The 20,445-nt window shown below is 40.7% G+C and overlaps 1 protein-coding gene across 14 annotated transcripts in view; it reads right to left on the minus strand.

Annotated features, from left to right (window-relative positions):
• MACF1 (microtubule actin crosslinking factor 1) overlaps positions 1 to 20,445 on the minus strand; it is a 324,108-nt gene that overhangs the window by 42,124 nt on the left and 261,539 nt on the right. For all 14 annotated transcript variants that reach the window (XM_035018976.1, XM_035018975.1, XM_035018963.1 and 11 more), the window contains 10 exons: positions 12,584 to 12,745; positions 12,224 to 12,394; positions 11,408 to 11,574; positions 6,927 to 7,086; positions 6,228 to 6,554; positions 5,172 to 5,256; positions 4,351 to 4,592; positions 3,260 to 3,466; positions 1,764 to 1,883; positions 854 to 961 (listed from right to left, as the gene is read on the minus strand). In XM_035018976.1, the coding sequence (XP_034874867.1) occupies positions 854 to 961; positions 1,764 to 1,883; positions 3,260 to 3,466; positions 4,351 to 4,592; positions 5,172 to 5,256; positions 6,228 to 6,554; positions 6,927 to 7,086; positions 11,408 to 11,574; positions 12,224 to 12,394; positions 12,584 to 12,745 (1,749 nt within the window). The remainder of the gene's footprint in view (positions 1 to 853; positions 962 to 1,763; positions 1,884 to 3,259; positions 3,467 to 4,350; positions 4,593 to 5,171; positions 5,257 to 6,227; positions 6,555 to 6,926; positions 7,087 to 11,407; positions 11,575 to 12,223; positions 12,395 to 12,583; positions 12,746 to 20,445) is intronic.

The following is a 20,445-nucleotide window of genomic DNA, read 5'->3' on the forward strand; positions in this document are numbered from 1 at the left end:
ATTACTCTTACGAACCCTTCTTTTAAGGAAAAATGTAGGTGTATATACATTAAAAACCAAAGAATTTCTTTAGTTTTTAATGCTCAGAAATGGATTAATTGAGCAAAATTACAAGTGATTTATATTTTCCATATACTTATCTGAATTTTCTATTTTTTCCTATCATATATATACATATTGTTTCTAGACTTTTTAACACATGAAAGTAGTTTCAAAGACAGTCAAACAGAGCAAGCACAACACAGCATTAACCTCTAGTGAAGACACACAACTTCAGACACAGCATTATTACAGCGGGTCAGTTCAACAAAGAATATCTCAGGGCCTGTGACAGACTTCTCTGCCCATCAAGTTCCACTTGTCTCTTTTCCTCTGACAAAAATGTCTCCATAAACCCGACACCTTGCTTCATACGTTTAAAGTGAGTAGCTTGATTTGAGTATTTCTGAGGAAATAGTGGTTAACTGCAGCCTTTACGAAAACAAACAAAACTGGTCTCTCCTAAACAAAACTGGTCTGATCATTTAGAAGGACTTGAAGAAAGAGTATCTGCATATGGTTCTGAAAAATCGATCACAGACACTGTGAAAGGTAACTCAAAGATCCTTACAGACTGAAGAAGCAATTCCTCTATTATAAAGAACATGAATTTGCAATGTATTTCCCATCATACAGGACTATTTGGACATTTGTGCACACACGGTTAGGGGTGTGAACCCCCCCCAGAACATCAAGCTGCACTTTAATACCATTACCAGTAATGGAGAGGAAGAAACCTTTATCATTTCACAATTGTACTGACTCATCATGGTCAAGACAAGAACAACATGGTGAATAAATAAATGCAATTCACCTGTAATACAGCTTTTTGCTCCTCCCCACATGTGCCAAAAATTTCACCACGATGACTGAAGAGTTCATCCATCGAATCTTTGTGTCGAATGATGTCAATGGAGAAAGCCTTTGAAAGTGAACTAGAGTTAGGTCATGAAGTAGAAGGACCCCAGTCTGTGTTACCAAAATGTTAGACACGATCTACGAAAAACTCCCGGCTCTGATGGAGCCACATCAGAACCGTTCTATGAAGGCTGACTCTGCCTCTCCATCTATCTGATGGAGCCACGTCAGAACCGCTCTATGAAGGCTGACTCTCCATCTACCTGATGGAGCCGCATCAGAACCGTTCTATGAAGGCTGACTCTCTGCCTCTCCATCTATCTGATGGAGCCACATCAGAACCGTTCTATGAAGGTTGACTCTCTGCCTCTCCATCTATCTTCAGTACTTGTCTTTTAGTAGCTTACAGAAGTATCATCTCTCCTAAAAATCATCCAAAAAACTGCTAACTCTTCTTTCCTGAATTAATGGGCCTCCTGCTCCCTGTTCACAAAGCAAAGAATCCCTTCCTCATCTTAACAAGTATTTTTAAACTCTATCCATCATCATGAAATTGCATTATTCCACTTGGGATAGTCAAACTCGGGCGCCTGGGTGGCTCAGTTGGTTAAATGACTGCCTTCGGCTCAGGTCATGATCCTGGAGTCCCGGGATCGAGTCCCGCATCGGGCTCCCTGCTTGGCGGGGAGTTCTGCCTCTGACCCTCCCCCCTCTCATGTGCTCTCTCTCTCTCATTCTCTCTGTCTCAAATAAATAAATAAAATCTTAAAAAAAAAAAAAAGGGATAGTCAAACTCTCTCATCACTCTAAGCTGGTGAAGATTCTACTCGCTCAGGGCATAGTGGACATGTCTGTGTTACACTTACCTTCTGTACCTGTAGCTGAGCTGTGGTCTGGTCTTGTTCCAGGCGAATTGGACCTAGGGCCATCAGTTTTCGTTTTGTTTCAGCAACCCAAGCTAGTTCTGCATCAGCAGCTTGCTCATACTAATAGACATATTAAAGGAAAATGAACAAATTACATGTAACAAAGGTCCACCTCCTTAGAATTATAATTTCTTCAACACAGAAAGGCCTGGATTTTCACTAACATGGTTTATATCTACGATGTAAAGCCAAAACTGGGGACAATTTCATAAAATCATAAATCAAGATGCAGACAATTTGGAAAGGATTATAGTTCAACAAATATGAGCTGATCCTATTTCAAATTCTTTAGAAAGAAGCTATAAAACCCAGTTAGTGGTCCTACAGCTAGAAACAACAATGGAAATTGACACTCTTAAAAATATACTTCTAATCACAATGCTTTTATGAGACTGTCTTCTCTTTCTGTCAGTTCTTTTTCCTACCCATACACTGAAGAGTAGCTTCAGTTTTATGTTTAAATATATACTTAAACATGACAGCAACAGTTGAGTCGAGTTAACTAGGAAGTACTTGCTCAGCTAAAGAAGCGTAAGAACCCAAAACACCCAACTTTTAAAGGGTCATGCAGAAACAAAGAAAAACTAAGAACATCTTCTATGTGACTGCTATTTAATGTGGGTCCCCCAATTTTTCCTCTTCTTCTTCAACTTTGCCAACCTACACTAATCTTTTTAAAGAGGAAAATAAGCTCCTCCCAAGCATGATAAATTTCATATTGAAATACCTGGCCAAGTTAGGGATATCAATAAAGACACGTTGGGGTTGCACCTGAAGTCAGAGCAAACTTCTACGTGGTTCACAAAGATTTTGTTCATCATTATGAACCCAATTAGTCATATTGTATTTACTTTGCACCATGACACATTAATAGGTGCATATCCAGCTACAAAGGAAAGCAAATAACTTTTTCCAGAAAGCAGGAAGGAAAAAAGATTGAGGGAAATATGACACCTGTGTTTACTGGGAAGGTTCTATTTTGGATGGCTCTGCTATTTTGGTTAGCATATTTGATAGTAATTATAGTTCTTGGTTCCTTCCCCTCTTCCCCCAGCTAATGCTAAAACAGTTGATTATGTCAAACTAAGATTGGGATGCATTTGGACCTTCTGGTCCTAGATTTTTTCTACTTCTATCAGAATCTGCCTCTTAATGGGGCAGTAGCTGAGAAGAACACTCACACAGACTCTACGTCAAATTCCTTTCTTCTCAAAAACAGTCAAATATTTTCGGTCAAACTGAGATCCATCCTCACATACCTTTACCCAATCACATCCCATCACTGAAATAATTTGTTGCATCAGATTTTGCTTAGTCTCCTTATTCCTATTCCTGAGCCTGTATTTAGGTGGGTCATAGTTTTGTACCTTATACATACATCCCTGCTGCCCAAAATACTAATGCAGAGGTGTTTCTAATGTTTATAAACACATTACCTGTTGTGATCTCTGAATAGCAGCATCAATTTCATCCACCCTTTGTCCCACAGTGTCACTGACCAACTTGTACTGTTCATTGGCATCAGATACAAGTTTATCCAGCCCTTCTCTGGCTCTCCAGGGCACCAGTTCTAAGAGAGCACGGCTCACTTCATTCACTGTGTCCAACACTAGCCTGTGCTCCATGACCTCCTTCTTTAATTCCTAAGGAGGGAAAAAAAATTTTCAGGCCATTCCTTGCTAAATTAAGCACATTAGCAGCTGTGCTGGGTGGAAAGTGCTATCTCTACCACACATCCCAGCAGGGCTCTGACCTCCTTCCTCCGCTTATTTTTTTCCTTGTCTCAGATTTTTCAATCATTCCACAGCCTGACTTTAGGCTTAGCTGCTGCTTAGAACTGTCTGCAACACTTCTTGGGCCAGACTGTCTCTGGGTAAAACAGAGTACCTCTTTTTTTCTCCTTACCTCAATAGAAATGATAAAATAATTTTTTAACCACAGGGATTTAACTCAATAAGTACCTACAAAGTATTTCTGCACATCTAGAACTGCACTAGATCCTGCAGGAAAATCAAATATAATCATGAAGCACTCTCTAGAGAATGAGTTACATAAGTAAATTTTAAAAGTTACCATGTGAAGCAAACTTTCCAGGGATCTGTAATTCAGTCTCCCCCCCACCCCCTTCAGACCATAGCAAGTGGTCTTTTTTTTTTAAAGATTTTATTTATTTATTTGATAGAGAGAGACACAGCGAGAGAGGCAACACAAGCAGGGGGAGTGGGAGAGGGAGAAGCAGGCTTCCCGTGGAGCAGGGAGCCTGATGCAGGGCTTGATCCCAGGACCCCGGGACCATGACCTGAACCATTAACCAACTGAGCCACCCAGGCGCCCCATCACGTGGTCTTACATAAGTCTGCCTTTATGTCAAATCTTACTGTCCATGAGCAAACAAGAAACAGATGAGGCAGAACTTTTTGGTTTAGATTTAAGGTTGAGACAGTTGGTGATGAAACTTAAAAATCTGAACTTAAGGATTTTAAGAGGAAAAATTGTATTCCCTTTACTGTGTGAAATGACAGCTCACCTTCTGTCTCTGCTGAAACTGGGGTATGTGCTCCCCTGTGGGAGACTGCCCTCCACTAGCTGCCAGCTCCTCTTCCACCTCCCTCAGCCATCCGGTCAGTTCCTCGTAAGTAGACTGGAACTTGGTGGCCAGCTGCCGGGCTTGCTCTAAAGTTCTGAGGGCCTTGGAGCTAGTGACCGTGATGTCTGCATAGCGAGTCTTGATTCCATCCAGTTTCTCTTGGATAAGCAATACCTCTTCACCTGTGGGGGACGGCGCACAATTATTGGTATTTAAGAGGAAATGAGGGAGTCTCCTTCCGGGGATGAGGAAGTCTCTTTAATCCCCCTTTCTTCTTTAGAGCTTGAATTTTACAGACGCTCTCTCCCTGTGGTAGCAATTTCACCTACCATCCCACACTAAGGGAGGTGGGGGAAAAAAACCTTCTAATTGATAAAAGAAGCTGCTTCTGAGATAATAATATTAAGATCTGAATTCAACTGCAGGTGTTTCTAAATGTTCCCAGCATTATTCCATGATTGCTGGCCTTGGACATACTGGAGGGCAGGGGGAGCCATCATCTACAACCAAATCTGAGACAACAAGGTCTTTTAGTTTTCAAAAGATTTAGTATATGTGCTGCCGAAGCGAGCACTAGTTTTCACGAGATTTAGCAGGAAATAGGACCCCAGGCTGCCAGTCTCCAGGAGCACATGGTAATACAATCAGTGAATACCAAGCTTCTCCTATATACAAAGAGAAGTGGCCAGTACAGGGTGCTTATTTCCTGGGAGATGGGATTGTGTGACTGCAGAGGTGCTAAAAGATGCACTTTAAAGTACCTGTGGTTTGTTTTAGAAGAGCCTGACCATTTTTAATAGCTTGATCTACATTCTTCTTTCTATTAATGATTTCTTCATTTAAAGTCTGAAATGAAAGAATAGCATTAATCTTAAAACTATGGCACAACAAAGGGAAAGAAAGGTGAGACCTTTAAGAGGGCAAGTTTAAAGTAAAGAGACAAATACCAGGTTAGTTTACACATCAGATATTTGATTCCTTCATTAGCTCTTTGGTGACACCACTAAGTACTCAGAAATAATTAAATCTGATATTTATAGGAAAGTTTTCCCCTGTACTGGATAAGAAGAGATGTAGGATTAAATCAGTTTTACCAATCTACTGGTACCAAACCTGAGCCTAAGAAAGGAGGAAGCAGAATTCAGCAAAAAGGTCTACTATGTCCAAAACCAAGACTCAGAAAGTTAAAGAGAAGAAAGTCAGCAAGAACAGGCTGACTTCAATCAGGATCCTGCTTAAACAATCTCAATATTTGAAGTCAGTGAAGCAGAAGAATCTTAGGTTATTTAAAACAACTACTACAAAACAACTACTTTGCCTATTTTTAATATCCCCAGAGAAATTTCATTAAAATCACATGAAAAGAACAATTTTTTCTTTCTTTTAAGATGACAATTCCTGGAATTTGAGCATATGAATTCTAGAAATATTTCAGAAGTTATAGCTACATGGTCAAACCCTGGGCAATATTTAAGTATTCTGGTTTTGTTAAATTACATTCTCTTTGATAAAACTGCTCAGATGGAAAGTGAGTGATACCTGACCTAATGATGTAAAACATGAGTTGGAGATGAGACGGCCCTGACTGTACTCTAGATCGCCTTCTAGAGTTACTGATTCAGTTTAAGTACAGGTATTTCCATGGACTCATCTAAGAACAGATTAGTCCTTAGCAACAAGTCTATAACTACGTGCTTATGTATAAAATTAAGTTGAAATGTTTGGAATTCAAGGGAGAAAAGAAATGAAGAGAAACATGAATCAAAATTACAAAATAACTTCATAACATGACCAATAAAAATGGAAAACGTGAATACCAGATGGTCAGCATGCTGTTTCTGCAGGACATCCTGTCTGTAATCCTTTACGAACACTGAACTGAGCTTGTCCTCAACCTCAGCCAGCCAGTTGAGCACCTCCACCTCATCCTCCCCGAACAGTCTAGCGTTACACAGTGCTTGTTCAAGCAGGGCTGCTTTCCGACAGCCCCGGTCTTGAATCTCACTGTACCGGGCCTGCAAGGAGTCTAGCTTTTCTGACAGCACGCCCTGCTCTGCAGAGCATGTCAGGGAGGAGAGGGACTGCCCAATTTTGACTGCCTGGTGCACATCTGTTGCATGGCTTTCTATTTCTTCCTCCAGAGCCTGGAAATCCAGATGGAAAAAATGAATAACAGAAACAGAATAAATGAAAAGTAAACACGAAACAATGAATAACAAATGATATAATAAATTAAATAATATAAAAAGTTCACCTACTGAAAGGCAAAAATAATATAAAAAGTGAGAACAAAAGCTGTTTTTTCCTGATGGTAGCCTATTAGTCTATTGCTATTTTTAGTTCAAGGATGGGACTATTCCCATAGATAATTTGACTATATCTCAAATTAAACTTAAAAAAATCCCTCCCCACCCTCCCCCATCAGCCAAACATATCTTTTAGAACGCTACAGGCAGGTAATTCCTAGGCTTTCTGACTGCAGTGCTGTGTTTTCATTCGCCACAGCCTCTCCCTACCTTGTGCCGGATGATCTGCTGCTGTATTTTGGCAGTCTGAGTGCCAACAGGTTCTGAATTGGCAAGCTTTTTCTCTGTGACAGATAAGAAGTCAGAAATAGGCTCAGCTGTCTCATGGAATTGTTTGGCCAGAACCAGGATATCTTCCAGCTGTTTTTGCCTACACAAATATACAGAACAAACTGCTCAGGCGAAAATTCACATTAAGATTGATACGAGTACTATATTCAGTGAAAGACCAATCTTTACCAGGTACATTTTAAGTATCAATAGTAAACAGAACACATATACATAGCACTTTGTGGTTTTAAAGGCTTTCCATAAGCATTGCCTTATTTTGATTCTGTCACCAACTGTGTAAAGGTTGGCAGAATAATTATCCCACCATTACAAAAGAGAGAGCTGACCCTGAAGGCTTAAAGAAAGATCTGTCCAATTCACCCAGTGAGCGGTAGCAGTGCAATGGGGATTCGAATCAGACCTTCTAATGCTCTTTCTCCTACGGGACATAGCACGTGCATCATCTAAACATGAGACCAAAATAAAGTTTAAAGGAGTCAAAAAAAATCATGTTTTCATTTCTCTCTTCCTGTCATTGCTACCTTCACCTGTGAGTTAAGAGAAGCGAGCATGTGAGGGGCAAAGGCAGACTACTGACTAGAACTCCTCCACCATCTCCCTAGTTCCAGTGATTTCAAGCACCAGAACACAACTTTGAATCCAGATCTAAGGCAAAAAAAATGACCTCCAAGTAGCTGAATTTGCCAACACACATGGCAGTCAAAAGAACTACAGACTTCACAGCTCACTTGGAATCTTAAATCTTACTTAATATAACATCCACACTAAATAAGCTTAGATTTCAAGTATCCTGTAGATTTAAAAAAAAAAAACAAATTACAAAGGGGAGAGGAAGCCTGACAGGAAAGTCAAAGAAAAACAACTACAGAACTGGATTAGCATACAGATTAATAATAAATGGCCATAATTATGTCTTTGAATCATTAAGAACAGACTAAATGCTATACCATTTGAAAAGGCCTGTAAGTATATGATGTACTTTAGTCCAACAAACCTTTACTGAACAGGACCTGTGCCAGGTCCTATGCTGTGTACCCTGGACAAATTTATTTTATTTATTTGAGAGAGAGCGAGAGAGAGCGAGCGAGCGCACGCACTGGGGTCTGGTGAGGGGAGTGGAGGTAGAGGGACAAGCAGAATCTATGCTAAGCACAGAGCCTGATGTGGGGCTCGATCCCAGGACCCTGAAATCATGACCAGAGCTGAAATCAAGAGTCAGACACTTAACCGACTGAGCCACCCAGGCACCCCCAAATTTATTTAATAAGATTTTGCAGGCTTTCAGAATACTGTTCCCAAATTCCAGTTCTCCAGTCAAATTCCCGAAGTTTACACACTCTCAGGAAAATCTGTTCTCTGGGCTTGGTGTCCGTGACTCTTGGGCCTCTGCTCTGGTGGAAATTTCTCTGGACCAGCAAGTCCTGAGACCAGAGAACCTTCCACAGCTCTGAGCCACCCAGGCACCCCCAAATTTATTTTAATAAGAAATGATTTAAATATAAAGACTTACCATTTTAATCATCTGGAAATCTAATTATGTTTAAATATAAACAAAAATGTACTTCTAAATACTGTTTTAATTTTTTTAATTTTAAATTTTTTAAATAAAATGCTTGTTTTTTGTTTTTTAAGATTTTATTTATCCATTTGACAGAGAGAGACACAGCAAGAGAGGGAATACAAGCAGTGGGAGTGGGAGAGGGAGAAGCAGGCCTCCCGCCGAGCAGGGAGCCCAGTGCGGGGCTCAATCCCAGGACCTGGAATCATGACCTGAGCCGAAGGCAGCCGCTTAATGATTGAGCCACCAGGCGCCCCTGGTTTTTTTTTTTTAAGATTTTATTTGAGAGAGAGAGACAGTGTGCGTGCACAAATGAGCAGAGGGGGAGGGAGAGAGAGAGAATCCCAAGCAGACTCCCTGCTGGGTGCAGAGCCCGATGTGGGGCTTGATCCCACAACCCTGAGATCATGACCTGAGCTGAAACCAAGAGTCGGATATTCAGCGGATTGAGCCACACAGGTGCCCCTATTTTTATGATTATTATTTTTAAATGTTGAAGAATATGAAGCTGTTATCTTTATTTTTTAAGTAAACTTTACCCTCAATGTGGGGCTCAAACTCACAACCCCAAGATCAAGGGCCATATGCTCTACTGACTGAACCAGCCAAGTGCCCCTCTAAATGCTGTTTTTAAATGTCAATGTGAAGTACAGAATAGTTTGTTTATGCCAGCCTCCAAAATACATCTTCAATTAATATAACTAAAGCACATAATTTTAATGGTTATTTAATAAACTAGTATATCATGAAAAAAATTATCCTTGATTTTTATATTTTTCTGACTCATCTCTGGAGTTTGGAATCTGAAAGTTTAAAGAACTCAATGTAATAGGATTTGGGGTAGCAAAGAGCTAACATAATTTAAAGGTATCAAAAATCCAATATTAAAGAATCTAAATAAAAGTCTTTAGGATATCTCTAACAAATGCAGTTGCTCTTGGTATTTCTCTTTAAAATATTGACCCAGAAACTGTGTTAGGTTAGGAGGATGCAAGTGGGTAGGATAGAAGGAAAGAGTCATAGAAAGATACTTTAGAAATAAATCAGGACTTCAATGAGCTTATGGGCGTAGGAGATTAAGTACATAAAATAATGATACAAGATACAAATAAAGAATTACAGCAGTTAAGAGGAAGATGAAGGCATTCTATGCTTGAGGAACAAAGAATAGCCTCATAGAAAAGGAGAAGATAAACACAGGTATTTCATGGAAGATGCAACACCATCAGTAAAGACGCAGAATTAGGAAGTGACAAGATGCTGAAGAATATGGTGTACTTCACCTATAATATAAGTAGTGAGGAGAGCAGAGACTAAGAAATGTAGATTAGGGTCAAACAGCTGAGGGCTTCCAGTGTTGGGTTAAAGAGTTTAGATTTTATCTCATAGGCAACAAGAAGTCATTAAATTTCTGAGCAAGGTAAAGGGGAAGCCGAGTGATGATTCACTAGTGATGAGTTAGTTAGGGAACTACCTCAGGTGAGCTACCTCAAGTGGACTAGCTCAAGTCAGGAACTGAGGTAGGTGACTGGGAATTAGAGAAATGGATGAATAGGGAAGACACTATAGAAGTAAAATTGACAGAATTTAGCACCCTAATAGATGTGGGACACAAAGGAGTGGGGGAGAAAGGGTAAAAATGGGGTTAAGGTTTGAAGCCTGGTAATTGGAAGGTGAATGGTACTATTAATGGAAATGGACAAAGAGAAGATAAAAGCAGTGCAATCTGGAAATAAAAATAGCGTAATTAAAAAAATTAGGTTGAGTTCTTTCCTTTTTGTTTCTCCCACTAATATGATCGACAGTATTTTGCAACTCAGATAAGAAATAAGCACACCGTGGGGCACCTGGGTGGCTCAGTCGTTAAGCGTCTGCCTTCGGCTCAGGTCATGATCCCAGAGTCCTGGGATCGAGTCCTGGGATCAAGTCCCGCATCAGGCTCCCTGCTCAGCGGGAAGCCTGCTTCTCCCTCTCCCACTCCCCCTGCTTGTGCTCTCTCTCTCACTATGTCTCTCTCTGTCAAATAAATAAATAAAATCTTAAAAAAAAATTTTTTTTTAAAGAAATAAGCACACCGTGGGCCAGCGGAAATGAGACCGAAGAGCTAGCTAGCTGACAACTGCCACTGGCTACCTAGAAAACTGAAAGAATCCTAAGTGATCACCTACACTACTCTCATATGGATTTCTAACTAGCTAGCGTTTATTTTTAAAACCAGGGACAATATAAGCTAAAAGACATTCAGGCGACATACTAATAAGCTTAAGTAATGTTGGGGTATATAGCTATGGAAGGAGAAAGCACTTCCTCAGAGGGGAAAAGTATGCTGCCTGTCTTCTGGCCACTTACTGAAGACTGTTCATGCATCTCTTGAACGTCCATATATTTAACAGAATCAGACTAGCTCCTAGATGCAAAAACATCTAATACTGGGATAAGCTATCAGAAAAGAAATATGATAAATTTCAATTCCAAGTATCAAAAGTATTATTTATAAATATGAAGGGGAAAAAAAATCTGTCTCAAAAACTCAGAAAATAACTTGGCTGGATTGCAGGTGTCAGTGTCTGTCGGTTTGGAACCATGATTATATCTCAGCAGAACAACACAGAGCGATGAGCCTTCCAGTTCTCAGAAATTCACGGAGTAGCTGAGGCTTACTTCCCGAGAGTGACTGTGATTATGAGGATCATCTCCAAAAACCTATTCCCCTTCATTATATCCCTTCCAGAACACTCTAGGACTCATCCAGGACCTTATAGAGCACCTCAAGGATAGTAAGTCAAAAACTGGACAAAACAAACGTTCTCTGACCCATTCCTCAAAACCCCTTTGGCCTTACCTGGCTGCTGCCTTGCTGAGTAGTCCAGTCCATCTACTTTCAAGACCCTCCAACTGTCCAGTGATTTTCTCTCGATCAGCCAGCTCGGCTGACTGGGCTATTCTGCCTCCTTCTGCTTGAAGCATATCTACTGTGGCCTTTCGATCATCAAGGAGCCGCTGGAGTAACTAGGGCCCAGAATGTTTAAGGAGAATGAAAAGTGGTAACACAAGGTCACTTTAAAATCTGAAATAAGGAAGAAAATACAAACAAACAAAAGATCCCCAAGCCCCACCCTACCAAACCCTAAACTGAATCAAATAACAGTGGCTTTTTTCCCATCCTGAGGCAAAAACATGAGATGCGGCATAGTTGTTGCTACCACCACATAAGCTTCTCATACACTTACTTCGGTTTTTAAATGGAGGAGTGACGGTCATTATGTGACTAACAGGGAACTTATTTTGAACCAGGAGAAAAATGCACTAAAATGGAAATTAAACCAACAAAAAAACATAGACAGAACCTTATACATGATATACTGTGTTATTCAGAATATCGCTGACCTTAAAAATACCAAAAATAAGACAAAGCTGTGAGTGAAACACTGAAGCAGGACACACAAACGCATGCAACTGTTCGGTCCAGCATGTGCCACAAGAAGCTGGTCCGTTCAAGTAAGATGAGGCAAATCAGTTTCCACCTTTCTTTTCATGCTCACACAAAGTAGGTCAGGATTCTCTTAAAACTCTGGAATATGCTCCTGAACTCAAGCACATGTGTTGTCTGCCACTCCCCACGGCTGTTCCAGTTCATCATCCCAACATTCTCACTCACCTTCTGTTCTTGGATCTGTGCTTTCACCACTTTATACTCGGCAGATGGAGGTTTCTGATTGGCTATGAGCTCCTCAGTGTCTGCCAACCAGCTGAGCAACGGCTCCAAGGCATCTTGAAACTTCCCACAATGCAACAAAGCCTCCTGCAGTTGTGCAATCCTTTGTGCGACCTGTATCACAGACGCAGAGGCTCGTTATGAGAAAAGAGAGCTTTTTAAATGACAACTGCCCCCCCCCCAACTCTGGATTACAAATGTTAAATTTGTGTTTGCCTTCAGGTTGCAGGGAAACCTCAGGTTGAGATGTGCCTTTTCCAAGCCCTCCATCCCCAGGGCACTAGGTACCCCCTGGCCACTCGCCTTTTTGTTCAGTGTGTTCCATCGAGCGTTGATCTCTTCCATGTCATGTTCCAAACCCTGCACGTCACAGTTTTTTCCGGCACTCTGAATCAACCCCTGGCCGAGTCCATTCACCTGCTGTAGCTTCATTTGAAGGGGATCCACCTGCTCTTTCTGAAACATCTAGATAATTGCAAGCCAAAGATTTAATCTAAAGGCAGCAATCAGACCCTCTCCATCACACAATGACTGATCATTCTTGGGAGATTTATGATTTAACAAAGGAGGAGCAGGAAAAAAAAGAGAGAGAAAACAAGCCATTTGTACAGGGAACTATCAAGGAAACATGTGGTTTCATATTTCAATACATCCTCCTATGGACAAGTAATTACAGAGAGTTATGGCACTACTTAGGTCTTTTAGTCAATGATTCGTGGTTGGTTGGTTGGTTTCTGCTTGCTTAATTTTTAATGCAAAAAGCCATAGAGAGTAGAGAAGCATCAGCCTCAAGATATCATAAAAGTGTGATGTATATCAATCCTACAAGGGAAGGATAATACCGAATGACCAGTATTTAAGATTAAAAATACCTTGGGGAACAGCTTTAGCTGACCACTGATACATGCAATGCTCTTCTTTGACTAGGACTATAACTCAATTAGCCAAAACATTATTAATGTTGTGAAAAACGCCAACCCCATAGTTTAATCCCCCTGTGGTCATTTAATTCTATTCTGGTCCAGGGCCATAGACCACACACTGCTAATAATCTTGGAGCAATATTCCTGAGATTGCAAAGGGAAATGAGCCCGTAATACTGGGGAATGTCCTCACCAACTTCAGACACATACTCTGAGATGCAGATATACATAAAACATTCTTAAATATGTATATCCATGTTCATCATTGAACAATGGAATTTTAAAACAATGTGAAGGAGTGTAACAAACAATGCATGTTTCTTTCTACTGCAGTTAATAAACTCCATTATGACTTAGGAATTATTTGTCTTTTTATCTATTTATCTATTTATTTATTTATTTGACAGAGAGACATCGCGAGAGAGGGAACACAAGCAGAGGGAGTGGGAGAGGGAGAAGCAGGCTTCCCGTGGAGCAGGGAGCCCATTGTGGGGCTCAATCCCAGGACCCGGGGATCATGACCTGAGCTGAAGGCAGTTGCTTAACCACTGAGCCACCCAGGTGCCCCTAAACATTTCTAAAAGGAAACAGAGTCAAAAGAAAATGATACTTTGACACTCTAATGGTATTAAGGAAAAGAATGAAATAGATAATTGTCTCGAAGATACTTCTCTCAATTATCAGAGGATAAAATCAGCCACATTCCACACATTTTATAGACCCAATCTGGATCTACTGCCATTCTTTTTCCTTCCATAAAATTTTCCTTCAGTTTCAGTGAGACAGGTGAATCAATTAAAGCCAAAGAATGACAGAAAATGGAAGAGAACAAAAATGTAAAAGAAAAATATAAGCTTGGGTTAAGATTAATTTTGGCCTATATGAGACTACAGATTACACTTGGATTAGGAAACTGATTCTTGAAAGAATGGGCTATGGCTGGGTAAGTGAGTCACCAGGGAGGAAAAGCCCCGGGGAACACTAAAGAAGGAAGGCTACAAAGGTAATTACCAGTGGGCTTCATTTTATACTATAATTTGATTACACCATATTTTGTTAGGCAACACTACAAGGCGGTTCAGCTAAAAATGACTGTTACCCCAACAACATGATTCCCGGAAAAAGCAAGTGCTATGATTCCATTTTCTACTAAAGATGTTTTCAACGCAGGAAAATCAAAACAGAGGGGGGAAAAACCAACTCCAACGTTATCAGTTGCTCGGGTGCAACAAAATGGTGGTGGTGGTAGGTGTGGGGGTTGGAAAAGCAAAGAAAGAAAACCGAAGGTGAGGAGGGAAGACATCAAGTTCACACTGAAGAGCCCCCTTTTATCCAGTAAGCAAATCTTGTCTCATACTTGACATTTAAATTCCTTAAATTAAATTTAACTAAAAATTCAGTTCTTCAACCACATTAGCCACACTTCATGTGGTCAACAGCCGTATGCGGCTACGTGCCTACTGTACTGGGCAGGATAGACCGAGAATCTCTCCATCTCGGCAAGAAACTCTATTGGATAGTGACATACATGACACAGAAAAGTAAAATAATATTTAAATAACTTAATCATCTCTTTCATATAACAGAGCAAATTAATTCTTTTAAAAAATTTGCATTTACTTTGTCCATGAACATTTCCTATAGAAGCATTAGAGATTCCTTCGTTTCTCAACCTCCACTCCATGGATTAAGTTGACAGGGAATGGGTATTTGTCTCAACTTTTTTCCAGAAGTTTGAAAATCTAGGATAGTACTTCTAAATAAATACTATCTAAATATTTATTTTGAACACAAGTGAACAGAATGTTATAGAAAGTACATTTGAAAACACTTGCTCCCTTCTCTCAACTCCCAAATAAAGCTGTTCTGCAAAATCAGTGCTTTTGGATGCATTAAAATTCCTACTCCTCAGTTTTCAATGGGGCTGTGCCATATTATTAACCAACCAGAGCTGGCAGACGTTTCCCAGTGCAGAACACTAGTAAAATTACTGCAAGGGTGTAAGATGCAACTGGGACATAAAACAGAAAATTTCCCAAAGAACTTCTTAAAATACTTTTATCTTTGATAATACCACATTCTCCCAGTTTTCATCCCTGATCCATTTTTTTTTTTTTAATCTCCTTTGCTCTCTTCCTCCTCCCTTCTAGACCTCCAAATGTTCATCTTTGGGGGTGGGGATCAGGGGAGGATGTCAGTCCTAGGTTCTCTTCTTGGCAATTCTATCTATTCCCATGGCTTTAAATATTAATCATGATGCTTATGGTATGTATGTGTGTGTACATGTGTGTGTGTGTGTGTGTGTATCCGTACATCCCAAAATGAATCATGGGTACTTCAAAACCCTAACCATTCCAAAACTGAACAGTACCTCCTCCTTTCCTCTTCCCCCAAATCTGTTCTTCCCTAAATCAACAATTTACTACTGCCCCCATCCACTCAGTTGTACAAACTAGAAGCCAACCTTGATAACTCCCTTTCCTTCTCCCTCCCTCCCTACATAAAAGTCATTATCAGGTCTTGTTGATTCTACCTCCAATACATATCTTGAATCTAAACAACTGTCTTCAAATCCACTGACATCTCTCTAGTCCAAGCCACCGAAGACAACTGCAGTAAACTAGCAGGCCTCTCTCTTCTCTGTCCTTGATCCCCTATAATGCACTTCACACACTGCAGTCAGTGTGATTTTTTTGTTTTGTTTGTTTTTTTTGCAAACCAGTGTGTTCTCTATTTCATGCCAATCATCCTAAGACAAACTAATAAATTAGAAGACAAAATAAACCTCAGATTTATAAACTCCAGCCAATGCTGAGAATGTTTACTGTCTGTGTTGACTGGTTTTCTCTATCGTTAGGCTGAGAGTAATGTTTTAAAAATGTAAAATGTAAAAATGTCCCCCTGCTTGTGTTCCTGCTCTCGCTATCTCTCTGTCAAATAAATAAAATCTTTAAAAAAAAAAAAAAAAGTAAATGAAATCTTCTCACTCCCCTACTTAAAATCTTTATCCCCCCCCCTTTTTTAAAGATTTTATTTATTTATTTGACAGAGACAGACATAGAGACAGAGGGGAACACAAGCAGAGGGAGTGGGAGAGGGAGAAGCAGGCTCTCCATGGAGCAGGGAGCCCGATGCGGGGCTCGATCCCAGGACCCTGGGATCATGACCTGAGCCGAAGGCAGACGCTTAACGACTGAGCCACCCAGGCGCCCCTTCCCCCCCCTCCCGCCCTTAAAAATCTTTCAATAGCTTCTCATGGCTTTTAAAGTATAGATCCTTTTGAAAACTTCTTAGTCCCCGCATTATGTGGCCTCTTCCTACCTTTCCTGATTTACTTCAGGGCTCTCCTCCAGAATCTTGCTCACAGTGGGCTAGCCATTTGGCCTTCTTTGAGTCCTAATACCCCAAGCTCTTCCCAGCTTCCATTTCCTTTGCCTGGAGTATTCTTCCCTCTGACTCTCTGCTTAAGTAACTTTTTTTTTTTAAAGATTTTATTTATTTGAGAGAGAGAGAACACACGAGAGGGGATAGGGTCAGAGGGCAAAGCAGACTCCCTGCCGAGCAGGGAGCCCGATGCGGGACTCGATCCAGGGACTCCAGGATCATGATCTGAGCCGAAGGCAGTCGCTTAACCAACTGAGCCACTCAGGCACCCTGCTTAAGTAACTTCTATCAACCTTCAGGTTTTAGTTTTAAAATCCTTTCCCTGACACAGTTATATAAATACCCATTATTTGTTATAGCCTTTATTTTTTATTCAAAAAATTTGTTGTGATTTGCAACTATATATTTGTGTCTTTTTTTTTAAGTTTATTTTCTTTTTTTTAGTAATCTCTACACCCAATGTGGGGCTCAAACCCATGATCTTCTGGGGCACCTAAGTGGCACAGCCAGTTGGGCATCTGACTCTTGGTTTTGGCTCAGGTCGTGATCTCATGGTCGTGGGATCGAGCCCTGTGTGGGGCTCCACACTCAGCATGGAGTGTGCCTGGATTCTCTCTCCTTCTGAAATAAAGAAATCTTAGGTGGGGAAAAAAATCACATGCTCTCCTGACTGAGCGAGCCAGGTGCTCCTGTATTTGTGTCCTTTTTGCTTAATATCTGCCTCTACTAATATAGTGTAAGTTCCACATGGGCAAGGACTATGCCAATCCTATTCACTGCAGGAGCCCCAATACCTGGCACAGAGTAGGTATGCAATAAATATTTTTCCAGTGAATGAATGAATACTTGTATAAAAATGGAATTAGGCAAGGCAAACAAATTTAGGAAGGTTCTGCCGATCAGCTAAGTATTCAAACACTGAGCTAAGATTGTAGGGCTCTCCAATTTTTGCTTTAAAAGACTTTCTTGTAAATTTTGAATTTTATAGAACCCCTAATTTTATACAAAAGATTTTTTGCCTTCCATTGAAATAAGACTGAGAAAGTCTGCAAAAGAGGGTTTAAATAACCACAGATTGCTCTCAGTGGGCGTAGGATCCCACTAAAGGGATAGCAAACAAGTTCTAGCATTTTGGTTCTTCTACCAATCACTCGTTAATACTATTAGAAAATTTATATCAGGGCACCTGGGTGGCTCATTTGGTTAAGCAGCTGCCTTCAGCTGGGGTCATGATCCCAGGGTCCTGGGATGGAGCCCGTGTCCCTAGTGTTGGGCTTCCCTGCTCAGCTTCTCCCTCTGCCCACCCCCACCCCTCATGAGCTCCTGAGCATGCACACACTCTCTCAAATAAATAAAATCTTAAAGAGAAAATTTGTATCTATTTTAATTATGTATACATGTGTGCATTTGTATATACCCAAAGACACACAAAATCTAAATCACATTTTGGGTATGGTCCCTTGCTGAGTTCTAAGTGTTTATGTAGTAAAATGACAGGTTCAGTTGCCTCTAGGAACCCTTTGTGAAGAAATGAAATCCATACAGCTCTCATCTTGGAAAAACTTTTTCTCTCAATAATATTTCACCAGTTTAGCAAAATCTGTACAGTCATGTTACCTCTATAATGATATCTGTTTTGTTTCAGTGAATATTTTCAAAATAGCCTCTCTACATTCTTATCGGTTAACATCCTGGCTGGGGCAATGGCTTAGACTTCTTCTTTTGTACACAAATGCAGACATTAGCTTACCTGCAGATATTCCATAAAGTGACCACACTTCAAAGATGACAGACAACCTTGCAACCCACCACTGCCTTCTCCTGTCATTTTATCAGGCAGTATTTCATAAAATGATTACCCCCTGTAGCGGGAGGGATCCTCAGAAATTATCTAGCCCCATTTACTAATTTTGTAGGTGAGGAAACAGATCTGAGACTGATATTAAGGACTCCTCTGAACTTTTCCTTTATGCAGATTTGATCAGCTCCTTACAAATTTAATTCCTGTATTTCACTGACTATTGCTGCAGGCTTTATACTAAAAAAATTCTGTATAATCAAGAATGCCTGTGACTTCTGGGATCCCGGTGTCACTCCCAAATTCAGTAAAACTCAGAAAATGGAATCATTCCATCAATCTGAAAGGTGATGCATTATAGCCTCATGGGATGCTACATTACAAAATATTTGGTTAAGCCCAAGGTGACACCACCACCACTCAGCTAAACAGGAGGACCTGTAGCAAAGTTGGCAGCTTGTGACCTGCAATCAAAATGACTTTTCGTTGCTGATAGCTGCAGGTTTAATTGGTGCTTTAGCCAACAAGGCTGCCCAGAAAGGCTCTGCCATGGGGTGGATGTGAGAACCCATCTCTCTGTAGCAACCACGGATATTCAGGAGACTGACGTTCACTCCATCAGTCAACAGTGAATGCCTACTACAAGGAAGGCACTGTTATGGGCCTTGGGGATGGTATAAAATAAAAATCACCTCTGTACTCAGTAATCCCCAATTGTATTAGATAGATGAAACTTCTACCTCCTTCATTCCCTACCACTGACCAAATGACACTGGGGCAGTGAACTGTAGAAAGCAGCCAATCTTAAGTGTTTTGACTAGGAGTGCTCAAGGATGTGAACACTGTTCCCATCAGTTTCCTAACACATTCCATTCTCTAACATTAAGAATCTCAGAACCTTGGAGCTAAGAGAGAGGCAGGAGGACATTTAATCCAATTCCCTTACTTAATGGATTAGGAAACAAGAGGTCCAAGAAAAAAAGAGTGACTTGCTTCAGGACACAAAGTTTAATGAGATGGCTAAAATATCTCTTTTTGTAAACATTGTTATACCTTATTCTGGCTTTAAGAAACACACATTTGTATTAAAAAGCTGTTATTCGCTTTCACCCAACCTGTTCTGGTGAATTCTTTCAACTAACCAACAGCTCTGTGGAAGAGAAAGGGGGAGGATATTGACAGTGACTGAAATCTTATACACTTGGTGTTTTCCATGGGTTATCTCATTATCCTCACAGGATTCTGCCTTCATAAATGAGCAAACTGGAGATTCAGGACATCTAACTTGCCAAGTGCTAAAAAGTATCCCAGTTCTCTGACTGAAGCCCACACTCCAGCTCCAACCTCACTTCTGACATCACTGATTAAAAAACAGCCTCTTGATTTAGGACAGAACATGCTCACTGCCATTTTCAAAAGAGGAATCACCTTCCCTGCTAATAATCTTTTCCAAAATGTTAAACCAACAACTGTTTACATCCTTGTTTTCCTTGGGCTTGGCTTATCACTGAAAAAAACAAAACAGAGTACGAATTATAAAGTTTTCCACCAAATGAAAAACATATTCTCGTCATAAATGCAATAGAAAGACCAGAAAAGCCCAGTGCCCCAAGAGAACCAAAGTAAGGACTATGTCCTTTCTAATCACTGCTAACTCAGAGAACTTGCAAATCTCACTTTACTCCCCAGATCCTTTCCCAACGAAATGAGCAACAATTACCTCATTTGAATTTAATCCATCAGTTGCAGCCAGAGGCACTTTCCCATGCAGCACCGTGCCAGTTACCTCTTTTATTCCAAATCCTGGGGAATCAAGGTCCTCCTTGATCCACATTCTAGCAGGGGAAGCCTCCTCTAAAACAGAAGTTTCTTCTTCTGAGATAGGCACTGAATCAGTGTGGGCAGTATCTCCCAGGAAGGGTACACCAGCAGGGAACACTTCCTCCATGGCAGGCACTGCAGAAGCTGGGGTGACAGGCTCCTCTGGGGTGGGCACTCTAACAGCTGGGGCTGCAGGCTCCTCCGGGGTGGGCGCTCTAACAGCTGGGGTGACAGGCTCC

Source organism: Mirounga leonina, unplaced genomic scaffold (assembly GCF_011800145.1).
Source record: "Mirounga leonina isolate KUSES-001 unplaced genomic scaffold, KU_Mleo_1.0 Mir_173, whole genome shotgun sequence".
NCBI lineage: Eukaryota > Metazoa > Chordata > Mammalia > Carnivora > Phocidae > Mirounga > Mirounga leonina.